This window comes from Xiphophorus hellerii, chromosome 3 (genome assembly GCF_003331165.1).
Source record: "Xiphophorus hellerii strain 12219 chromosome 3, Xiphophorus_hellerii-4.1, whole genome shotgun sequence".
Classification (NCBI taxonomy): domain Eukaryota; kingdom Metazoa; phylum Chordata; class Actinopteri; order Cyprinodontiformes; family Poeciliidae; genus Xiphophorus; species Xiphophorus hellerii.
The window spans coordinates 33,532,495-33,554,188 of record NC_045674.1 but is presented as its reverse complement, the minus strand read 5'-3'; the positions used below and the strand labels follow the sequence as shown (position 1 = coordinate 33,554,188).

General features: G+C 40.3%; 1 protein-coding gene across 1 annotated transcript; it reads left to right on the top strand.

Annotated features, from left to right (window-relative positions):
- Positions 1 to 1,608: 1,608 nt before the first annotated feature.
- LOC116717075 (uncharacterized) lies at positions 1,609 to 19,076 on the top strand. Its single transcript, XM_032558154.1, has 8 exons — positions 1,609 to 2,631; positions 14,564 to 14,676; positions 15,014 to 15,117; positions 15,621 to 15,795; positions 15,867 to 15,975; positions 16,326 to 16,411; positions 17,296 to 17,366; positions 17,477 to 19,076. The coding sequence occupies exons 1-8, from the start codon at positions 2,179 to 2,181 to the stop codon at positions 18,664 to 18,666; spliced, it is 2,301 nt and encodes a 766-aa protein (XP_032414045.1). The 5' UTR covers positions 1,609 to 2,178; the 3' UTR covers positions 18,667 to 19,076.
- The last annotated feature ends 2,618 nt before the right edge of the window (positions 19,077 to 21,694 follow it).

The following is a 21,694-nucleotide window of genomic DNA, read 5'->3' as shown; positions in this document are numbered from 1 at the left end:
CTCAAATATCCAGTGGCGCCAGATGAGGAAGGTCTTCAGCAGCCTCCAAATGTCCCTTGCCAGAAAATGTAAGCCCTGCAGTGTGAAAATATTGGATGGTAATGTGTTATATGGAACTTTCTACATAATGACACATATCCTCTGAGCGATCGGTATACTTTTGTACACCTTTTGAACTGAAAAACAGGGCATGCAAATATTGGCAGGTTAATAATATGCTGTGCCAAAATATGCCTCCCCTGCTAACTCAGACAAATAGAGAGTTAAGAAAGATGTAAGCTTTTCTACATAATCACACCTGTTCTATGAGCTAGTGGTATAAGTTTCATATCAATAGGACAATAGACAGGGGATGCAGATAATGGCAGGTTCAGAAATTAAAATGTATCCTCTCCTGTATTAATAGACTGGAAAGTTAATGGTGATATAAAATGTTCTACATAATGGGCCTCTATTTTCTCATGCGTTAAGCTATTATGGTGTTAAAAGAAAAAGCGGAGAACCTCAGACTGTAAAATGTTCGACTCATATGACTCAATAAAGGTGTCAAAACCGTATTTATTTCAATTCATATGCAAAATAAAACCCACCGATCTTTTTAAAATTGCACCACAAATGTGCAGTATACAGTGATGTACAATATGACCTAAACAAGTTCAGTTTCACTTCATCAGAGCAGAATCCAAACTTAAGGATATTTGCCTGAGTGTATAACATTCGAACCTGACGGTAAATGTCCTCATCATCAGACAGATGGTCTGTCAACACATGGCCAAGATATTTTACTTCATTTGAGACATTCAATAAAATCCCAGACAGTTTGAAATTTGGAAATACTCTATTTTTGTCCTCCTTAGTGTGACAGATCAAGATGATACTTTTTGATGGATTGAATTTTACATCAAGTAATTCACCATACGGTGAACAGACATTAAGCAGCTCCTGAAGACCAGCTGAACTTAGACTAAAAACCACTATGTCATCAGCATACATTAAATGATTAATAATAGTATCACCAACCATGCAGCCAGTTCTACATAGGTTTAGCTGCTTAGAGAGGTCATTCATATAAAAATTAAACAACATAGGAGATAAAATGCTTCCTTGTCTGACTCCATTGCTGACATGAAAGGATGCAGACACACAGTTGTCCCATTTCACCTGCATAGTTTGATTAGCATACCAATAGGACAGACATCTTACTATATACTTAGGAACACCAGCTTGGCACAATTTTAAAAATAGTTTTCTATGATTTACACGATCAAAAGCCTTAGTGTCGTCTAAAAAGCACAGAAAAACTGTAGAATTTTTGCTGTTATAATTTTTCAGTAATTCTTTTAGGCCATATATACACATATCAGTGCCATGTTTGGACATGAACCCAAATTGATTGTCAGTGGACATAACTATCTTTGCAAATTTTGGCAAAAGAATTAGTTCAAAGACTTTAGACAGTGTACTAGCTAGGGCTATAGGTCTATAGTTATCAGAGCTGCCAATTTTACCAGCTTTGTTTTTAATCACAGGAAGTAGAAGAACATTCATTAAGGATTCAGGAATAAAACCATGCATAATAAAACATAGTTTGAGGAGCTGTTAGTTTCTCATCTGTTAAGTAATTTGTCTTCTTCTTTGTAGAAGAACTGGCCACTGAAGGTATTTATGTTTTAGGGCTTCTTCCCAAACGTCAAGATGCGTTTTTTTAATGACTTACTTTGAATACTTTACATTATTGTCAGACATGACGTCACCATGACGTTAGTGGTTAGTAATCAGCATCTCGGTTCCGTGATTATTTTGAGACAATGCTTGATTTTTATTTTTCATCTACTTCTGCTTTCAGGAAATAGCCTTTTGCATCCCCAGACCTTCTAATTTATTATTTAGGCTATCTCTGCTACAAATATAAATTACTTAGTCAAAGTTTATTCATTTAAAGGGAACAAACAGATTGAAAATCAAATCTTACGTTTCTTCCCAACCACCAATAGAATGCGAGAAGAAGAAGAAAACCAAATCTTCCCAACAGGTAGGGGAGACAGCTCTGTAGAGCAGAGCCAATCAGCCTGCAGCAGGTGTGATAATGAAGCTGGCAGGTGAGCTGTGACATCAGATCCACGGGTTTTCCTGCTGGGTTCCACTCCTCTCCGGCTTTGCTCTTCCCGTTGGCTGGTCATGTCGGCTTTTCTCTGGCTTCTCTGGAGGCTGTTTCATGTCACACTTGGAGGCCCGGTTCTGCATCCGACGTCGTCAGAGGAGATGATGCCTGCTATGAACAGCGTCCCCATCCCTTCCTCCTACCGCCTGCCAGTTTTCCTGCACGCATCGATGCCGCTGGTTCCACCGGAGCTGTTCCGACCAGCTCCGTACGGAGGGCCTCTGCCCGCCGGGCTGGCCGGGCTGCTCGTCCCCCCGCTGCGGCAACATAAGAGCATCCCGGATCAGGTGGCTCACGCTGTGGAGGCTTGGTGCGGCACAGAGAAAGTTTCAGTCCGCGTGGACCGCTTCCTGCTGCGTGCCTGGAGCGTGCCATCCCTGTTCCGGATAGGCTCGTGCACGCCGAGCGAAGTGACATCCCGGTACTTGTACTTCCAGTACGGACTGCTGGAGTGTGGCGGACAAGTTCAGGTTAGAACGTTCATCTTACTGTGAACTGCTATGTTTGTGAAAGAGGAAAAATACTAGAGAAAGTGATTCCACCAAACCCTGCATGTCCTTGTTTACGCTCAAAGAAATTCATCTCTGACCTAACACTAGTTTTTTAACATTTTTTTTATTTCACAGGTTCCACATAATTGTATTTCAGGTGAAAGCAAAAACGATATAGTAATCTGACATTATAACCTTATGTTTATCTAAGATAAAATTAAAGAATTAACCCAACTACATCAAATCACTTCAGATTGACAAAAGAGAAATTAGTTGAACTAACTAGACTTTGTTAGTCTGACAAATCAAACGCTCATTTAGTGAACTTATTTTGCATTTGTTCACTAAATATAAGCAAATGATGTAATTTTAACAACTAAAATTTGCTTTCCACCAACTAATGTTTTTAATTCAACAATTTTTTCCTATTTTAACTAAATTCAAGTTTGTCAACAGGCTCCACACACAATAATGAACTAGGTCTAATGTAATTTTGTAAATGTATTTATTTAACACCAGAGGTCTTAAACATAACATAATTTTAACCAAGTTAAAAAACACCAAAAATCCTTTTCTCAAAAACACAACATCAGTTTGGCATCATTCCCATATGGGCTTAGATGAGGCGTCCAAGATAAACCACAGGGTTTATAATATGACTTAAATAAAATAGGGGACCTTTATAGTGAAGTAGTTTTGATGTCCTTTGACCAACTGGTAAATAAATACAGTCTGCCCCAAAAGCACTTTTTTTAGTACTTATAGAGTAGAAGCTTTGTTACTGACTAACTGAAATCTACCGCTGAACCTCCACTTTCTACCATAGAGGATATAGCCATTCACCATCATCAGAGTAGAGGCCTGTTTTCCAAATTTTATGTTTTTCTTTTAGCACTGGAAGAAAATATTCTCATATTTACCAGCATAAAAAACTGATCTACAAACGGAAGTCCCTGAGAATGAATGGAATAACTCATGTCTATTATCACAAACACAAAATATTAACACAAGGTTTAAATTACTACAATACAAATGGTTATTTAGAGTGTATATCACTGCTGTAAAACTTCACCATTTCAATTAAAATATTCCTGATGTGTACAGTATGTTAAAGGTAATATAGATAAGAGTACTCATTTCCATTTTATGTGGAAATGGAGCTTCAAACTTTCTGGAAGGAGGTTATCATGTTCATCTCTCGTTTGATTGAGCAGGATGTTCCAATGGACAGTAAACTTTGCTTTCTGCACATTTCTCCTGATGGCTTTAAAGGAACTACAAAGAGAAAGAAGCTTCTTTGCCTCTTGCAGGCTAAACATGATTTCTCTGAAGTGGAGGAACACAGAAAGACCAAAGACAAATGAATGGATCAAGCTATTGAACAACAACATGGCAACGGAAAAACTGACTTGTATAACAAAAGGAAAGCTTCAAGACTTTAAAGATATTTGATATCCCTTCCTACATCTTGTCAAACACTGTGACATGTAAGCTTAATTTTTCTTTTCTTTTTGTGCAGATAGAGTGAGCCCTGAGGTTATTTTTATGGGGTTGAGGGAGGGAATGCACTTAATTTTTGTCTATTTTTTTTCCATGTTTTTTTTGGATGTTTGTATAACAGAAAATTCTAATAAAAATATTTTGGGAAAAAAAACTGTAAGGGCATGCTCAAAAGTCATGAAAACAGAAAGCTCATACTACTTAAACATTTGTTCGTACTAACCCCTGGCACTAGGATTCTGTATTCAGTTACCTAGTCCTCAAAGCTGATTAACAGAAAATGCTGCAGCAACTTAAATATTAAGTTCACCTTGAGACTTGACCATCTTTAAAGTAACTTCCAAACAGACCATTTTAAGTGAAAGGTGAGATCAACCCCCCCCCCCCCAACAAAAAACAGATTTTGGCTGGACACAGATCGTGTCTGAACAGTCGCTCCTCTTACCCTGTTGAACATGTAAACCTTGCCAACCTCCACTGATTTCATTTTGACTGTCAGAAAAGAAACTTCTCCGTCTATTTCCAGCTCTGCACACCCATCTGCTCCTAGTAGACTACTTCTTCTAGCTTATTGAGATTGTCTCCCTCACTTCTCCTAAAATCCACTATGAACTCCTTAGTGTTGGCTGTGTTGAGGATCAAGTTATTAAATGTGCACCACGCTGACTCGCTCCACCTCGATCCTGCAGGCAGATTCATCCCCGCTGAGATGAGACCTGCTACAGCTGTGTCATCTGCAAATTTAACTAGGGTGCTACTGTGGTGGACTGAGTGAAGAGCAGAGGGCTCAGTACACATAAAGTACTTCATATAATGAAGTAAATAGCATTACTTCATTATTTGCTCAAGTTGAAGCAAAAAGTAGTCAGCCTAAACATTCTTGAGTAAAAAGGTGACTGAAATGCTGACTGCAACGTCTGATTGTAGACAAAATTCTCTCAATGAACTTTGTGTTTGCTGACCCTGTGATACTATGGTCATTAAATCAGCTACTGGTTCATTTGGCAGGTTTCAGGTCCTGCTTGAAAATAACATTTGTCAGCAGAGTGAAGCATAAACTGCACAGTTCTGAATTTGGAGTTGGTGAAATGACAGCCTGCAGGTCACGTTGTTCTCCAAATCCTGCAAAAACTTTGTAGTGGACCTAAAGTAACCTGGATTTTAAACCTCTCCACTCTGCTGCAGAGTCTGGGGCATTGATTTCCATCTTAATGGAGCATTCTATAATAGTCTTGTTTTTCTAGAACAACCTGAAGAGCTTGTTAGCTGTTTCTTAGACACTATTGATGCTGTCTCTGGTTTAAGAGTGGCTTTAAACAAGGAATGCACCAATTTTAGTTCATGTACTGGAAACGTTTCTAGAAGTCATTGAAACACTGACTGCAGCTGCGGTACACATCTGGTAAAACTCCATCAAACTCTTGAATAGGTTGTGTTACACAAAGGGTGGCTTATTGCCTGTGCATCCTTTCCAATCACACTTTTTTCTTCCACTAAGCATTTTATTGACATGTTTGGATTGGATGGCTCTGAACAGACGGCTTCCTAAGCAATAACCTTTTCCATCTTCTGCTCACTGTTGTGACCGTCTTTGATTTTCTGTTGAAAAATTGACCACATTTCTTTCCATAATTATATAGACCAGCTTACATGAAATCCTTTTCACTTGGCCTAATAAATTGTTTTCAGTCTAAAGCACAAAATTAAAATGTCGGGATAATGAATGTGCAAGTTTCACTCTTTGAATTGATTACTTAAAGATTACTTACCCAAGACACTAAGATACACTTAAATGAGCTACATGTCAGCTTGCAGTTCTATGGTTGCATTGATCAAATCAAATTTTATTTGTATAGTACATTTCAGCAGCAAGGCATTTCAAAGTGCTTTACATCATTACAAACACAGAAACACAATGCAATATAGAATCAATCATTAAGTCAAGTTCCATCAATAAATTTGTAATTGATTACATTTCAAATACAATTCTAAACAGGTGGGTTTTTAGTTGAGATTTAAAAGACGTCAGTGTTTCAGCTGTTTTACAGTTTTCTGGAAGTTTGTTCCAAATTTGTGGTGCATAGATGCTGAAAGCTGCTTCTCCTCGTTTGGTTCTGGTTCTGGGGATGCAGAGCAGACCAGAACCAGAAGACCTGAGAGGTCTGGAAGGTTGATACAACAACAGCAGATCTTTAATGTATTGTGGTGCTAAGCCGTTCAGTGATTTATAAACTAACAACAGTATTTTAAAGTCTATTCTTTGAGCTACAGGGAGCCAGTGTAGGGACTTTAAAACTGGTGTTATGTGCTCTATCTTCCTGGTTTTAGTGAGAACACCAGCAGCAGCATTCTGGATCAGCTGCAGCTGTTTGATTGATTTGTTGGACAGACCTGTGAAGACGCTGTTGCAATAATCAATACGACTGAAGATGAACGCATGGATGAGTTTCTCTAGATCTTGCTGAGACATTAGTCCTTTAATCCTGGAAATGTTCTTCAGGTGATAGAAGGCCGACTTTGTAACTGTCTTTATGTGGCTCTGGAGGTTCAGGTCAGAGTCCATCACTACTCCCAGGTTTCTGGCCTGATCGCTGGTTTTCAGTTGTAATAACTGAAGCTGTGCATTGACTCTAGATCTATGACTCTAGATCTATAGCTCTATATCTATAACTCTAGATCGTTCCTCTTTAGGTCCAAAAATAATAACTTCAGTTTTGTTTCTGTTCAGCTGGAGAAAGTTTAGGCACATCCACACATTTATCTGTTCTAAGCATCTGTTCAGTGATTGGATGGGCTCTGAGTCACCTGGTGACATCATAATGTAGAGCTGTGTGTCATCTGCATAGTTATGGTAGCTAATATTATTTCCTGTTATAACCTGAGTTAGTGGGAGCATATAAATATTGAATAAAAGGGGTCCTAGGATTGAACCTTGGGGTACCCCACATGTGACCTTTGACCTCTTTGATGAAATGTTTTCAATTGAAACAAAGAAATCCCTGTTCTTTATGTAGGATTCAAACCAGTTAAGCACTGGACCGGAGAGTCCGACCCAACTCTCCAGTCGATTCAGTAATATGTCATGGTCAACAGTGTCGAAAGCTTCACTGAGGTCCAACAGAACCAGCACTGTGGTTCTCCCACAGTCCGTATTTATATGGATGTCATTGAACACTTTTACAAGGGCGGTCTCTGTGCTATGGTGAGCACGAAAACCAGACTGGAAGGAGTCAAAGAGGTTGGTTATGGTTAGGAAGCTAGTTAATTGTTTACACACAGCTTTTTCAATAACTTTGCTGATGAATCAGAGGTCAGAGGTCGGCCTGTAATTCTGCATTAGTGATTTGTCCAGATTGTTCTTTTTTATAAGTGGTTTGATTACTGCTGTTTTCAAAGCCTGGGGGAAAACGCCTGATGAGAGCGATGAGTTTACTATTTGGATCAGATCAGCAGCAATAACAGGCAGGACTTTCTTAAAGAAATGTGAGGGTAAAACATCCAGGCAGCAGGAACTGGAGCTTAGTTGACTTATAATTTCCTGTAGGGTTTTATAATTAAGTAGTTGAAATTGGGTCATTTTTCCTGTATTTCTTTTGTTTGGGCACAGCATTGGTACTGACTTTATAGTGGATGTGCAGATTAATCCTCTGATTTTTTGAATTTTCTCTGAAAAGAAGCTGGAAAACTGGTTGCAAGCAGCAATACATTGGAATTCAGGCGGTAACATCACAGGAGGGTTTGTGATTCTGTCAACTGTTGCAAATAAAGCTGGAGCATTGTTAATGTTTTTGTTGATGACATCTGCAAAGAAAGCCTCTCTTGCATGTTTTAGTGTTAAATGATAGTAACATAGTCTTTCTTTATAGATGTCACAATGAACGTGGAGTTGAGTTTTACGCCATTTTCGTTCTGCCCTACGGCAGAGTTGTCTTGCAGATCTAACTGTTTGTGTATTTCTCCATGGAGATTTCTTTTTACCAGACACAACCTTCATTTTAATTGGGGCAATTGAATCAATAATATCTGAAACTTTAGACTGAAAATCATTTACCAACTTATCTACATCATTACAGCTTAAGGGTGAGGAAGAAGAGTAGATTTGATTAAAAGTTTCTGCTGTGTTTCCAGTGAGAGAACGTTTTGTGATGGTTGCTGTTTGTCCAAGTGGGTTAAAAGATAAAGAACTTTCAAAGATAACAGGAAGTGATGCGACAGGGCGACATCAGTTACAGAGAGATTGGAAATATTTACATCCTTACTGATAACCAGGTCCAGTGTGTGTCCTTGAGTGTGTGTTGCTTGTTTGACATGTTGTGTTAGACCAAAAGTCTCTAAAATATTAGCGAGCTTTTTTGCCCCTCTGTCTTGGGGGTTGTCAACATGAATGTTGAAATCACTGACAATTATTAAACAATCATAATCAATACATACACTGCCTGGCCAAAAAAAAAGTCGCCACCTGGATTTAACTAAGCAAATAGGTACAAGCCTCCTATTGGATAAGTACTGCATAGGCGATTATCTTTCAGCTGGCAACAAGTTATTTAACCCCAGCTGATGCAATGAGTAACTCCTCATTTCTTAAACAACCATGGCAAAAGACACATCCTGTGGTCGTGGAAAAGACGTTAGTCTGTTTAAGAAGGATCAAATCATTGGCATGCATCAAGCAGAGAAAACATCTAAGGAGATTGCAGAAACTACTAGAATTGGGTTAAGAACTGTCCAACGCATCATTAAAAACTGGAAGGATGGTGGGGAACCATCGTCTTCCAGGAAGAAATGTGGTCGGAAAAAAATCCTGAATGATCGTGATCGGCGATTACTTACACGTTTGGTCAAATCAAATCGAAGAAAAACAACAGCAGAACTCAGGAGTATGTTTAATTGTGAACGCAAAAGCATTTCCACACGCACAATGCGAAGGGAACTCAAGGGGTTGGGATTGAACAGCTGTGTACCCGTAAGAAAACCTCTAATCAGTAAGGCTAACCAGAAAAAAAGGCTTCAGTTTGCTAGGCAGCATAAAGATTGGACTCTGGAGGAATGGAAGAGGGTCATGTGGTCTGATGAGTCCAGATTTACCCTGTTCCAGAGTGATGGGCTCATCAGGGTAAGAAGAGAGGCAGGTGAAGTGATGCACCCATCATGCCTAGTGCCTACTGTACAAGCCTGTGGGGGCAGTGCTATGATCTGGGGTTGCTGCAGTTGGTCAGGTCTAGGTTCAGCAACATTGTGTGCCCAAAGAATGAGGTCAGCTGACTACCTGAATATACTGAATGACCAGGTTATTCCATCAATGGATTTTGTCTTCCCAAATGGAACGGGCATATTCCAAGATGACAATGCCAGGATTCATCGGGCTCACATTGTGAAAGAGTGGTTCAGGGAGCATGAGACATCTTTTTCACACATGGATTGGCCACCACAGAGTCCAGACCTTAACCCCATTGAGAATCTTTGGGATGTGCTGGAGAAGGCTTTGCGCAGTGGTCAGACTCTCCCATCATCAATACAAGATCTTGGTTAAAGATTAATGCAACACTGGATGGAAATAAATCTTGTGACACTGCAGAAGCTTATTGAAACAATGCCACAGCGAATGCGGGCTGTAATCAAAGCTAAAGGCGGTCCAACAAAATATTAGAGAGTGTGACCATTTTTTGGTGGCGACTTTTTTTTTTGGCCAGGCAGTGTATAAGAGATAGAAATTCATTCAAGTCAGTAAAGAAATTTTCCACAAAAGTTGGAGTTTTGTATAGAGTTACTGTCAAAGTTCGTTTGTGGCCTTTAACCTCAATTCCAAGATAGTCAAAAGAGGTGAAGTGACCCAAAGCGATTTTACTACAATTTATGGTATTTTTAAATATTGAAGCCACGCCTCTTCCTTTTTTATGTTTTCTATTCTCACTGAAGAAATTGTAGTTAGGAGGCGCAGATTCAATTAGTACGAGCGATTCATTATTATCATTCAACCATGTCTCTATCAGAAACATAACATCGATATTATGCTCAGTGATGAAATCATTAATTAATAGAGCTTTAGCACAGAGAGATCTTGTATTTAAAAGAGCTACACTGCTCAAAAAAATAAAGGGAACACTTAAACAACACAATATAACTCCAAGTAAATCAAACTTCTGTGAAATCAAACTGTCCACTTAGGAAGCAACACTGATTGACAATCAATTTCACCTGCTGTTGTGCAAATGGAATAAACAGGTGGAAATTATTGGCAATTAGCAAGACACACTCAATAAAGGAGTGGTTCTGCAGTTGGGACCACAGACCACTTCTCAGTACCTATGCTGTCTGGCTGATGTTTTGGTCAGTTTTGAATGTTGGTGGTGCTTTCACACTCGTGGTAGCATGAGACGGACTCCACAACCCACACAAGTGGCTCAGGTAGTGCAGCTCATCCAGGATGGCACATCAATGCGAGCTGTGGCAAGAAGGTTTGCTGTGTCTGTCAGCGTAGTGTCCAGAGGCTGGAGGCGCTACCAGGAGACAGGCCAGTACACCAGGAGACGTGGAGGAGGCCGTAGGAGGGCAACAACCCAGCAGCAGGACCGCTACCTCTGCCTTTGTGCAAGAAGGAACAGGAGGAGCACTGCCAGAGCCCTGCAAAATGACCTCCAGCAGGCCACAAATGTGCATGTGTCTGCACAAACGGTTAGAAACCGACTCCACGAGGATGGTATGAGGGCCCGATGTCCACAGATGGGGGTTGTGCTCACAGCCCAACACCGTGCAGGACGCATGGCATTTGCCAGAGAACACCAGGATTGGCAAATTCGCCACTGGCGCCTTGTGCTCTTCACAGATGAAAGCAGGTTCACACTGAGCACATGTGACAGACGTGACAGAGTCTGGAGACGCCGTGGAGAGCAGTCTGCTGCCTGCAACATCCTTCAGCATGACCGGTTTGGCAGTGGGTCAGTAATGGTGTGGGGTGGCATTTCTTTGGAGGGCCGCACAGCCCTCCATGTGCTCACCAGAGGTAGCCTGACTGCCATTAGGTACCGAGAAGAGATCCTCAGACCCCTTGTGAGACCATATGCTGGTGCGGTTGGCCCTGGGTTCCTCCTAATGCAGGACAATGCTAGACCTCATGTGGCTGGAGTGTGTCAGCAGTTCCTGCAAGATGAAGGCATTGAAGCTATGGACTGGCCAGCCCGTTCCCCAGACCTGAATCCGATTGAGCACATCTGGAACATCATGTCTCGCTCCATCCACCAACGTCACGTTGCACCACAGACTGTCCAGGAGTTGGCGGATGCTTTAGTCCAGGTCTGGGAGGAGATCCCTCAGGAGACCATCCGCCACCTCATCAGGAGCATGCCCAGGCGTTGTAGGGAGGTCATACAGGCACGTGGAGGCCACACACAATACTGAGCCTCATTTTGACTTGTTTTAAGGACATTACATTAAAGTTGGATCAGCGTGTAGTGTTATTTCACTTTAATTTTGTGTGTGGCTCCAAATCCAGGCCTCCATTGGTTAATAAATTTGATTTCCATTGATGATTTTTGTGTGATTTTGTTGTCAGCACATTCAACTTTGTACAGAACAAAGTATTCAATGAGAATATTTCTTTCATTTGACGATCGAGAGCATCCTCTGCCTCAACATGACTGTGTGGTATGGTAGCTGCACAGCACTGGAGAGGAAACAACTGACACGGGTGGTGAGAACAGCACAAGGCATTGTGGGATGCCCCCTCCCAGACCTGGACTCCATTTACACAGACCGGGTCAAGAAGAAAGCTGGATCCATAGCCATGGATTCCAGCCACCCGGGCCACAGACTGTTTGTGCCGCTGCCATCAGGCAAGCGGTACAGGAATATACGGACTACAACAAATAGACTGAGAAACAGTTTCTTCCCCACAGCCGTCAGAGCCATTAGTCCCTGCCCCCCCCCCCCCCCCCCCCCCCCTCCCACACATATCATAACCTCGCAGTCACACATACATATCCCCCACCCCCACACAGCCATATTGTTCTGCACTTTGCACTGTCACATCATCTGTACTTTGCCATAATTGGACCTGCTGCTACTTCTTTGGTGTGGTTGAGTGCCTTTAGTATTATTGTGTGTTTGTTTATTTTATTTATTGTATATATTTGACTTTTTGCACGGGAGTTGCAATAGAAATTTCGTTGAATCCTGTTCAATGACAATAAATTCTATCTATCTATCTATCTATCTATCTATCTATCTATCTATCTATCTATCTATCTATCTATCTATCTATCTATCTATCTATCTATCTATCTATCTATCTATCTAGGATGTGTTATTTGAGTGTTCCCTTTATTTTTTTGAGCAGTGTAGTTTAAGTGACTTGGAGGCCAAGAGTTCTTCAGTCTGAGGTTCCTTTAGGCAAGGGAACAGTCTGATGTTTGAATTAAAACAGCTGTATTTTATGTTTCTGTTTCTTGTAAATTTTCTAGTAGTGATCCGGACAGGTAATGTCCAGTTCTGCAGTGCCGGGGGGCCAGACACATTCTGGAGTAAGACGGGTGTAAAGATAAAATCTGGACCCCGGCCTCAGACCTCAGAAATGCAGAGTGATGGATCCTCTGGGAAGTTAGAGTCAGGTGGCTTAAATGAAGTGAGGTCTGCTATGTGAGCGCTAAGGAGAGACGTCCCAAGTAAAACCTGTTGATTCATTCCATCTGTAAATTTAAGAAACTCTGGTCCAGAAGACATTTCTTCATGTGTATCTTGTGAATCCTGTGAATTAGTGGGTGAGCAGAGAGGGAGGGGGGAAGGAGGAAGGGAACCAGTCGCTCCGTCTCCAGTCGATGTCGTATCAGCTTGTTTATGTTCCTGATAAGGTTTCTTCCTAGTCAGAAATCCTTGAGCCTGTTCTTCTGAAGCGATGATCACATTGCTGTCCTTGTTGATGAAATGAAAAAGGTTTGCAGTGAGTAGCTTTATCCCATGTTTATTAAGATTGCGTCCGCTTCTTCCAAAAAGGTGAAAGCGCTGCCAATAGATCCAGAGGTTATTGATGAAGGTCACTGAGCTGGCAGAGCAGCTTTTAATCAGCCATTTGTTTATCATGTCCAGCCTGGAGTGTTTTTCGTCTCCCCATTGAGGTGATGGAATTGGACCACTGAGAAATAACTTCATTTTCAACGCTCCCATAGTTTTCAGAAGAATATTAAAGTCCTTTTTCAGAATCTCAGATTTCTGCTTTGCCAGATCGTTGGCTCCAACATGCACAACTAAGGACTCAATATCTGGCTGATCAGTGGTCAGCGAAAGAACTTTACGAATTAAATCAGATACAGTGTCACCAGGAAACAAAATCACTCTCGTTTTCTTGGGATTGCAAACGTGACTGATTCCATTTACTGCCTCATCTCCAACAATAAGCACTTTTGGCATACCTTTCGTTTTCCTGGTAGCCGCTTTGTCTTTAGGGGGTGGATGTGATGGTCTTGCCTCATTGTTGATATTTGAAGGCGAGGTTTCACTCAGAGGCTCAGGCTGGAGTACAGAAAATCTGTTTTTCAGTGGGATTCCCACAGAGTCGGAATATTTTGAGGCTCGGGCTGGTCGCTCTGTCCTTGGGAGCGGGGTCGGTGGAACCGTTTTGGTTGCAGCTGCTTGTTTGTTTTTCTTTGGTGGAGCAGGTGTTGAGGTTGAGGGTGGGTTTCGGCTCAGAGCCGGCCACGCTGATTCGTCCAGGTGAGGGGTTCTCCCTGTCAGTCGCCTCATCGGATCTGCAGTGTGAGACTTTTGCTTCGGCTTGGCACCCAGAGCGTTCCAGGGTGAGCTGCTTGATGCGAGGCTTACAACCTCTCCGTTGATTTGAGGAAGAGTTGTCTGATTTCCACAGTTAGTGTTGATTTCAAAGTTCACCTCCAGCTGTTTGATCTTCATTTCTATAGACTGAAGTCATTGTATAATACTGCTAATGTCCTTGGGGTCGGCCGAAGGCACTTTGTCCTGGTTCAACTGGGAGATGAAGAAAAGTAAGGTAAAAATAAAAGTAAGAAAATCCCCCAGTCCTTAGGCTTGTAGTAATCCAGTTATGATGTTGAAAATGTGAATATAACTATAAAAACTGTCACTTTAAAAATAGCTCAGGCAGAGTTATCAGTGAAGACGGGAGAGAGCAGGACAAGCTGTTCCTCCTTCAGCTGCCAACAGATCAAATTGATATGAATTCTAAGCCATTTCTAAAAGGATTATTTGTTTCTTTAGCACATTAGTTGTTCCAGTTTTCAACTCAAAGTAATATTGGAATATTACACAATTATAAATTCCTCAAAACCAAAGACCCCACATGTCACAAACCTCTATTCTTCTGTGGCATTTTCTCCTGCTTGTTTTGTTGACTGGATATAAAACGTGTTGTGTAAAGATCTTAAGATCTTTTTAAATTTCTTTCCAGGTTGCTGGTGGTCAGCTGGTGTATTCTTACCTGTTGAACTACACTCCTCCCTCACAAGGCTATGTCATCAGAGTTTTTCCAATTAATCTTCCCATCCACTGCTATTATAACAGGTAATTATTGATATCCACAATTTTTTGTTGTGCTATTAAAAAGCTACATTAAGGAAACAGAAGTGGAAAAACACTTTTCCAGACCACAAAGTAGTTCAAGATTAATGATGATCAGTTCAATGAAGAACAAGTATTTTAATTGAACTCAGTTTTATTTGTACAAAGAACCAAAACACTGTAGCAATAATAAATATCCAGTTATAAGCAAGGACATGGTGCACATCATGTTATGATGTGTTAAAGAGACTGTTGCATAATAAGCTGCTTTTAAACAACCTTGTTACTTATTATTTCCCATTTGGCCTTCTGACATCATATGAATCTTCTTGTGCTTCAGGTTTCATTACTCTTACAAAGTTGGTTATAGACCACAAGTCCAACACACAACTTTTCTGAGGAGTATCAAAAGTAAACTAACTTTCAGCCTTACTGTCTGTAATGGTGAGTATCTTTATCTTCAGAATTTTACTTTCAGTTTTTTGATTTCTGAGATTATTTTGAAAGGAATTTAAAGTAAGTTGCAGATTTTGTTAATTACTGAAATGTACATATAAAGTCTGTCTCCAAACTTTAAATGTATCTCACTGGCAAAAACGTGAAGCGCCTATAGGAGGAAATATCGAGAACTCTTTACTCCCTGTGGGATAATGAGAACGGGCTAAAACTCTTCCTATTGGTTCCACTATTGGGCCTGTGGTCCAGTCTAGCTCTGCCAGCTCTTTGTAAATATCATTTTGTTCCCTTTTACTGGTCGGAATGTGTACGATTACATCTAAATTGAATAACTGCTTCTGCTTGCTTTCTTTTGGTGAATAGATGTCTGAGCTTTCAGATTCACATGTCTGTGCAAAAATCCTAATTTAATATGTTTACTTAAGCTGAAATATGTCTGTCAAATGATCTGAAATACTTGTAAATTGAAAATTGTCTTCTGTTTGTATTAGCCCAGTGGGAGCCCCTGTCTCCAGGTCATACGTTCTATTTGGGAGAGCAAGTTTATTTTTTGGCTCAGGTGGGAACTCTGTTGGCTGGAGAGAGGCTTTATGTTGATTCCTGTCAAGCCACAAGTTCTGAAGATCCAAGCAGCTTGCCTAAAGTGGATATCATCACCAATTACGGGTATGAACCAGCCGACATACACATAACAGCCATTTGCTTGGCTATTTCCTGATTTTAGTTTATCGTTGCAGTTGCATGACGGACAGCAGGAGGGAGGGGAGCAGTTCTCAGTTCCTGTCAGGAGGTGGCAGTGTGGTGAAGTTCTCAGTGGATGCCTTTCTGTTTAGAGGAGTCTCACAAGTAAGGTTCACAATCTGTTTAATGTATTGATTCTCCAGGTCAATTCTGAGGAAATGAAAGGAGCAGGAGAAAATGTCACTAAGTATACACAGACGTGTGGAATTAAAAATGGCCTTTTTCCTGATGGAACACCTTCTGAAATCAATGGTTGGAAACTTTAAACTTGCATTTCTAAAGAGCATGCTTTTACACTTGTAAAGCTTTGAATGAGTACCATAGACTTCTGTTCTCATCTGGAACATGTAGATGTTTGCACAGAATCTAGCAGCGTAGTCAGCAGAGATCTTGGAGAATCCTATGCTTTCTTTTCTCCTGAGTAGGTTCATTGTTTCCACCCACATTGTCTGCAGGTGCAGCACCTCCACTGTACACTGTCAGTCGGTCTGAGCACTTCAAGCATCGCAAAGTCCTGTAACTTCAACAAGGCTACTGGCAGGTTAGTGACTTTGAAGGAAATGACATTTAATCTAAAATTTTTTATTATACTGACAGTGACAATTTTGCTAATAGTTAAAAATTGCTCTAGTATGTCTCTTGATCTAATGTATGGCATGGGAACACAGTATTGCACTGAACATCAGAAGTTCTTGAGCCTTCTCTTGAACACTGAAGCTAGGCAAAAAAAATACTGAACCCAATTATTTAGAATCTGTTGAAGCTGTGCCTTTCACTATCAATTCAACCTGGAGAGATAAGCTGCAATTAGAAAGTTTTGATGATGCTAGCAAGTGTAAAGAGCCTACCGATTTGAATTTAAGCCTAAGCTTCATAATGTCTTGGTGTTTGGAAATTGGTGAGACGATGGTGGCAACAGTGGTAGCTTGGCCTGCAATCTGCAGGTTGCTGGTTCGAGCCCTGCTCCACCCTCTGTTGTTGTATGCTTGGGCACTTCACCCACCTTGCCTGCTGGTCAGAGGGCACCGGTACACGACAGCTTCGCTTCCCAAACAAGCCACCAGGATTGACTGTATGACTGTGTGTGAATGACTGTAGTGTGAAGGGTGTTGGGATAAATCACTATACATGTACAAGCCATTCACCATTGGAGTAAACTGTCTAGGAGTCATGTTACTGTTTTAATTTTGTAAGTTGTGTTGAAAGATTTATGTGAACCTCTGACTCTAGTGTTTCCAAGCAGAACATTTTTTGTGACATGACCTGTTAATTCATCTGTCTGCTGCAACATCATGGCAGCAGACATGTTGTCTGTTCATTGTTTCCACAATGAAATTCAGAAAAAGTATTTTGTCACCATATTTCACTGAGTAAAATATACTTAACAAATATACTAATGAACAGAATTTTCTGTTTGATATGTAGGTGGGAAGAAATGTTGACTTCCCCCACAGTGTGTTCCTGCTGTGATTCTGTGTGCACCGACACAGACATGTGTAAGTTTGCAAATTATGATTTATGATATTGCATAATTCCTCTACCATTTATTGATTGAGACCCATGACCCTATATCTTTGACCTTATTTGGTTGTCCTCTTTCTCACAGCTGTGAAGAACCACGTCAGAAGTTCAGGCTGGCTCGTTGATCAAAAGTTGGAGAGTACAGCAAGACAGAGATCTTTTGAAGCTCAGGAAAGAGAGTATTTGGATCAAAAAGTGATCAGTAAAGACTATGTGGAGGATAGTCAGACTTTTCCACAAGACAGAAGTGGTTTTAAAGATAAAGAGTCTGTTGCTGGCAGAAAAGAATGGAGACAGGTGGTGATCCTGGAACGGGAAAAGGCAGAAGAGGAGCAGACTGAGAAAAAAGCCAGGAACCTGAAAAATGAAGACAGTGAGCTGAAAATGCTTCTAACACACATGTCAGATGATGCTAGATCACACAATGAAACTGCTCAGGTTGGGGAGGACGGGTTAAATTTGAGAAATTCTGTGTCTAGTTTAGCCATTGTCTATAAAAGCTCAGATGCTTCAGGTACACAAGAAAATAATAGTTTTGGCATAGAGTATAATCCAAGCACTCAAAGTTCTTCTGGTAATGTTTCCACTTCTGAAGATGCCATCACTACTCGTTGTCCGCATAGTAACAGTGTTAGTTGTCCAGCTGCTTATAGTGCCTCCCACAAGGAAAAACATAATTATAATGAAGGGCATAGTGCAATAGCTAGTGCTGTTGGTATTGAGGACCTTAGCTTTGTCAATGTCAGAAATAGTTCTGTTAGTTTGTCAGAGAAGGTTATACCTGAGGTGGATTTAGTCTTGTGGTCAAAGTGGGTCAAATGTGCTGATAAATCGGCTCTGACCACAACTAGCTCCACAACAGAATCCGTAAGCAGTAATGGATTGAGTGGAGATGCTGATCTACAGGTCAAAGGGTTACCGACAGGACACACTCATCCACGTTTGCTCAGGGACCTGATTTGTAATGATGGGGAGTCGGACATTACCTCTGGTTCTACAGACCAAACTCTTCCTCAGACTCTACCGGCTGAAGGAAAGCTGAAAGATTCTGGCACCAGAACAACACTTCCTAGTTTTGGTTCTCTTTCCATTAAATCAGAGCAAACTCATGATCTCAACCCCAAGCATTCTGCCATGGTAACGGTCACCACTTCCTTTCAGGACTCTAACAACAGTCCTTTGATTGACAAAGGCTGGGCTGAGGTAGTGCCAGAATGGGTTGTGCAACATTTGTCTTTTCTTGTGCAAAATACAAATCGGGTTGTACAGAATTAGTCACAGACTTGTTCATCAGTCCTATCATTGCCACAGAGTTTTTAGGTATCTTGTTGACAAATAAAATTTCTACACAAAAGGAAAAGTTAGGTTGTCATTTTAAGATAAATATTTAACTGTGTAGAAGCCTTGGTTTGAGAGAACCTTGTTACCAGTCAGTCTTCTCTAGAGTTTGGAATATTGCATTAAAGCAATCTGAGGAGTCCATAAATGTTTCTTCCCTCTGGAGCCCATATCTCAGTTAGTGAAATTCCTTAACTAAGATATGAGACTATAAGGTAAAACCTGTAGTAGTCTTTCATGAAAATGTTCTTGGAACTGGATCCAACAGAGGAACTGGAGAAATAAGACATTTACTAGCTGTATGAGTGGACAAAATGTTGATTAAATTTCAAGCTGATTGGTCCCTACCAGAGTTTGACTGATTTATTACAGTGTTTAAATGCTTTGTATTCATAAAGAAAGTTGACTCTGTCATTGCTCTGTTTGAAGAACTGTAATACCAAACAGTTCTTCATCCAGACTGCATAATTCTGGCTTAAGAACTCTATGAACCTCAGTGAGATGAGAGGTATAAATATAGTTAGGCATGAGTGTTTGGGGCCAAATCCCAAATGCATTTTTGTTATGATTAGTTTGTTAAAAAGAATCACGACAGAAATCACAAGAGGTACGGTGGCTTCTCCTTAAGAGATTTTTTTGTGCACTCTGAGTGTCTAGGAGTGCAAAACAATAAAATGTATAACCTCCTGGTGCTACATAGATATCTTGTTCTTTTTGGTTTATTTTTCAGTCTGTTCATTTGCTGTGAAACTGCTAAGCAAGATTATGATCAGTACTTGGTTTGAGTACAACAAAATACTGGAAGAAGTCATGTTGCTGTATACTGAAGAGGACATGCCCTTGAAATGGATGTTTCAGCAAGTAGCAAAATCATGGTTCCAGACAAACTGAATTCAAGTAATGGAGTGGCCAGCCCAATCTCTGGACCTCAATCCCATGGAAAACCTGTGGGCTGACATAAAAAATTCTGTTCATGAGGCAAAACCAAGAAGTACAGAGGAATTGTGGAATGTAGTACAACTGTACTGGGCTGCAGAACCTGCTGACCGGTGCCAGAAGTTGGTCAAGTCCATGGACCACAGATGTAAAGCAGTTATCGAAACCGTGGTTATGCAACTAAATATTATTTTAGGATTCTCAGGAAAGATGAATCTTACAGCATTTCTAAGTTTATACAGTACCTTTTTGAGTTTGTAAAGAAAGATATCAACACTGCAATTTTTTGAACATTGTATTTCTTGACTTCCTGTGAAATATTTAATTACTTTTTTCAAAAAGAAAAAAATTTACTTTTTAGACCCAAAAAGAACAGTCTTACTCTCATCAGTCCCCAAAATATTATGCCTTTTTTTTTTTTTTAGCCCAGTCAATGTTCTTTTTCAAGTTGTAACCTCTTCAGCGCAGCATTTTTTTTTTCATAGTGGGGTTTCTTGCTGGTAGCTTGGCTTCACATAGATGTTGTCTGATTATTAGTTTTTCTTTTTCTCCCTTGCCTTTCTGGTTTTGGCTACCATTTTAAAGTGTTTGATATCATTTCAGACGAACAGTCTGTCATTTTCTGTACTTTATAAGTTTTCCCCTCTTTTATTGATGGTTTAATCAAACAACACTCTTCTTCTGAACAGTGTCTTAAGCGACCCCTTCTACTTAGTTTTTCAAAGACAAATGCACATCCAGCATATGCAAAATCAGTTGCCTTTATCCTTTTAGGGTCACCTGCTAACACTTTTTTTCCCACATAATCAATGACCTCACTAGCTGAACTTGGCACTGCTATTTTTTTGAACACATCCCTTTCAGTAAATGATTCAGTTTCAAAGAATCAGCACCATGCACATCATGCCTGTTGGGTGTGTTGGTTTTCTATACCTCTGCTAAACTGTCTAAAAATATTTTGTAGTGTAGAAGAAATTCAAACAAAACCAGTGATTTATCTGGCTAGTCATGTGGGACTGCTATTATTTTGAACACAACTGTTATATACTGTATATATATATGTGCACACCTTGTTTTAATGAACCGTGTCTCTGGTTTTTGCAAAAACGCATCTTTGTCCTAACTGATTTCTTGGGTGGTGTTTTGGGCGATAAATTAAAATTAATCACTGATTGCCACACAGAAAATAAAGTTGCACATTTAAAACATAGATTTTAGGTGCCACGCCACCTATTAGATCATAGGTAGTGTTACAGATCTTAAATGGTCCCATTAACAGTTTTTAAGGAAATTAAGTGATGGAATATAGTACAAAAGTAACCTACTGGACAAGAATAGTAACAAAAACCAATGCATGTTATTATGAATAGAAAAGGGAAATCAGAAAGTAATGCATTTGAAAGAGCTTTGGATAAGTTAATTAGAGGTTAAGTGTTGTATGTCCAGTCTGGTGTTTTGATGGTCTGCTCCAAATTCTCATTGCAGTCCATATCCATATTTAATGGAAAGCAACTATAACTCCAAACAAGATGTGTGAAACATCAACTAATCCCATATTTATATTGATGCATAATATCTGGACTAGGTTTTATTGTCAGCTCTAAGTCTTTTCACACAGCCAGTCTTTGCTCTTTGTTCTTAGCAGAGATCATACACAAGATTTTCCACACAAAACATAACTACAGAACATAGCTACACCTTTCCAGCAAGTTTCTATCTATCCATAAAGTACTCAGCAGCAGTCAACACAATTTGAGTTTGGAGAATCAGTTTTATTGGACAAGTGAAGTTTAAACGCTACTCAAAGCAGAGCCTATTTAAAGGCTCATTTCTAAGACAAATTAAATCCCAAACGCCTTTGTGGTTCAAGTGAATTTAACACCAAGATAGCTTTGCTTCAGATGCCTGTTTACATAGAGCAGGGGTGTCAAACTCCAGTCCTCAAGGGCCGCTGTCCTGTGACTTTTAGATGTGCCTCTGCTGCATCACCTGAATAGAATAATTAGGTCATTAAAGCTCTGGAGAACTG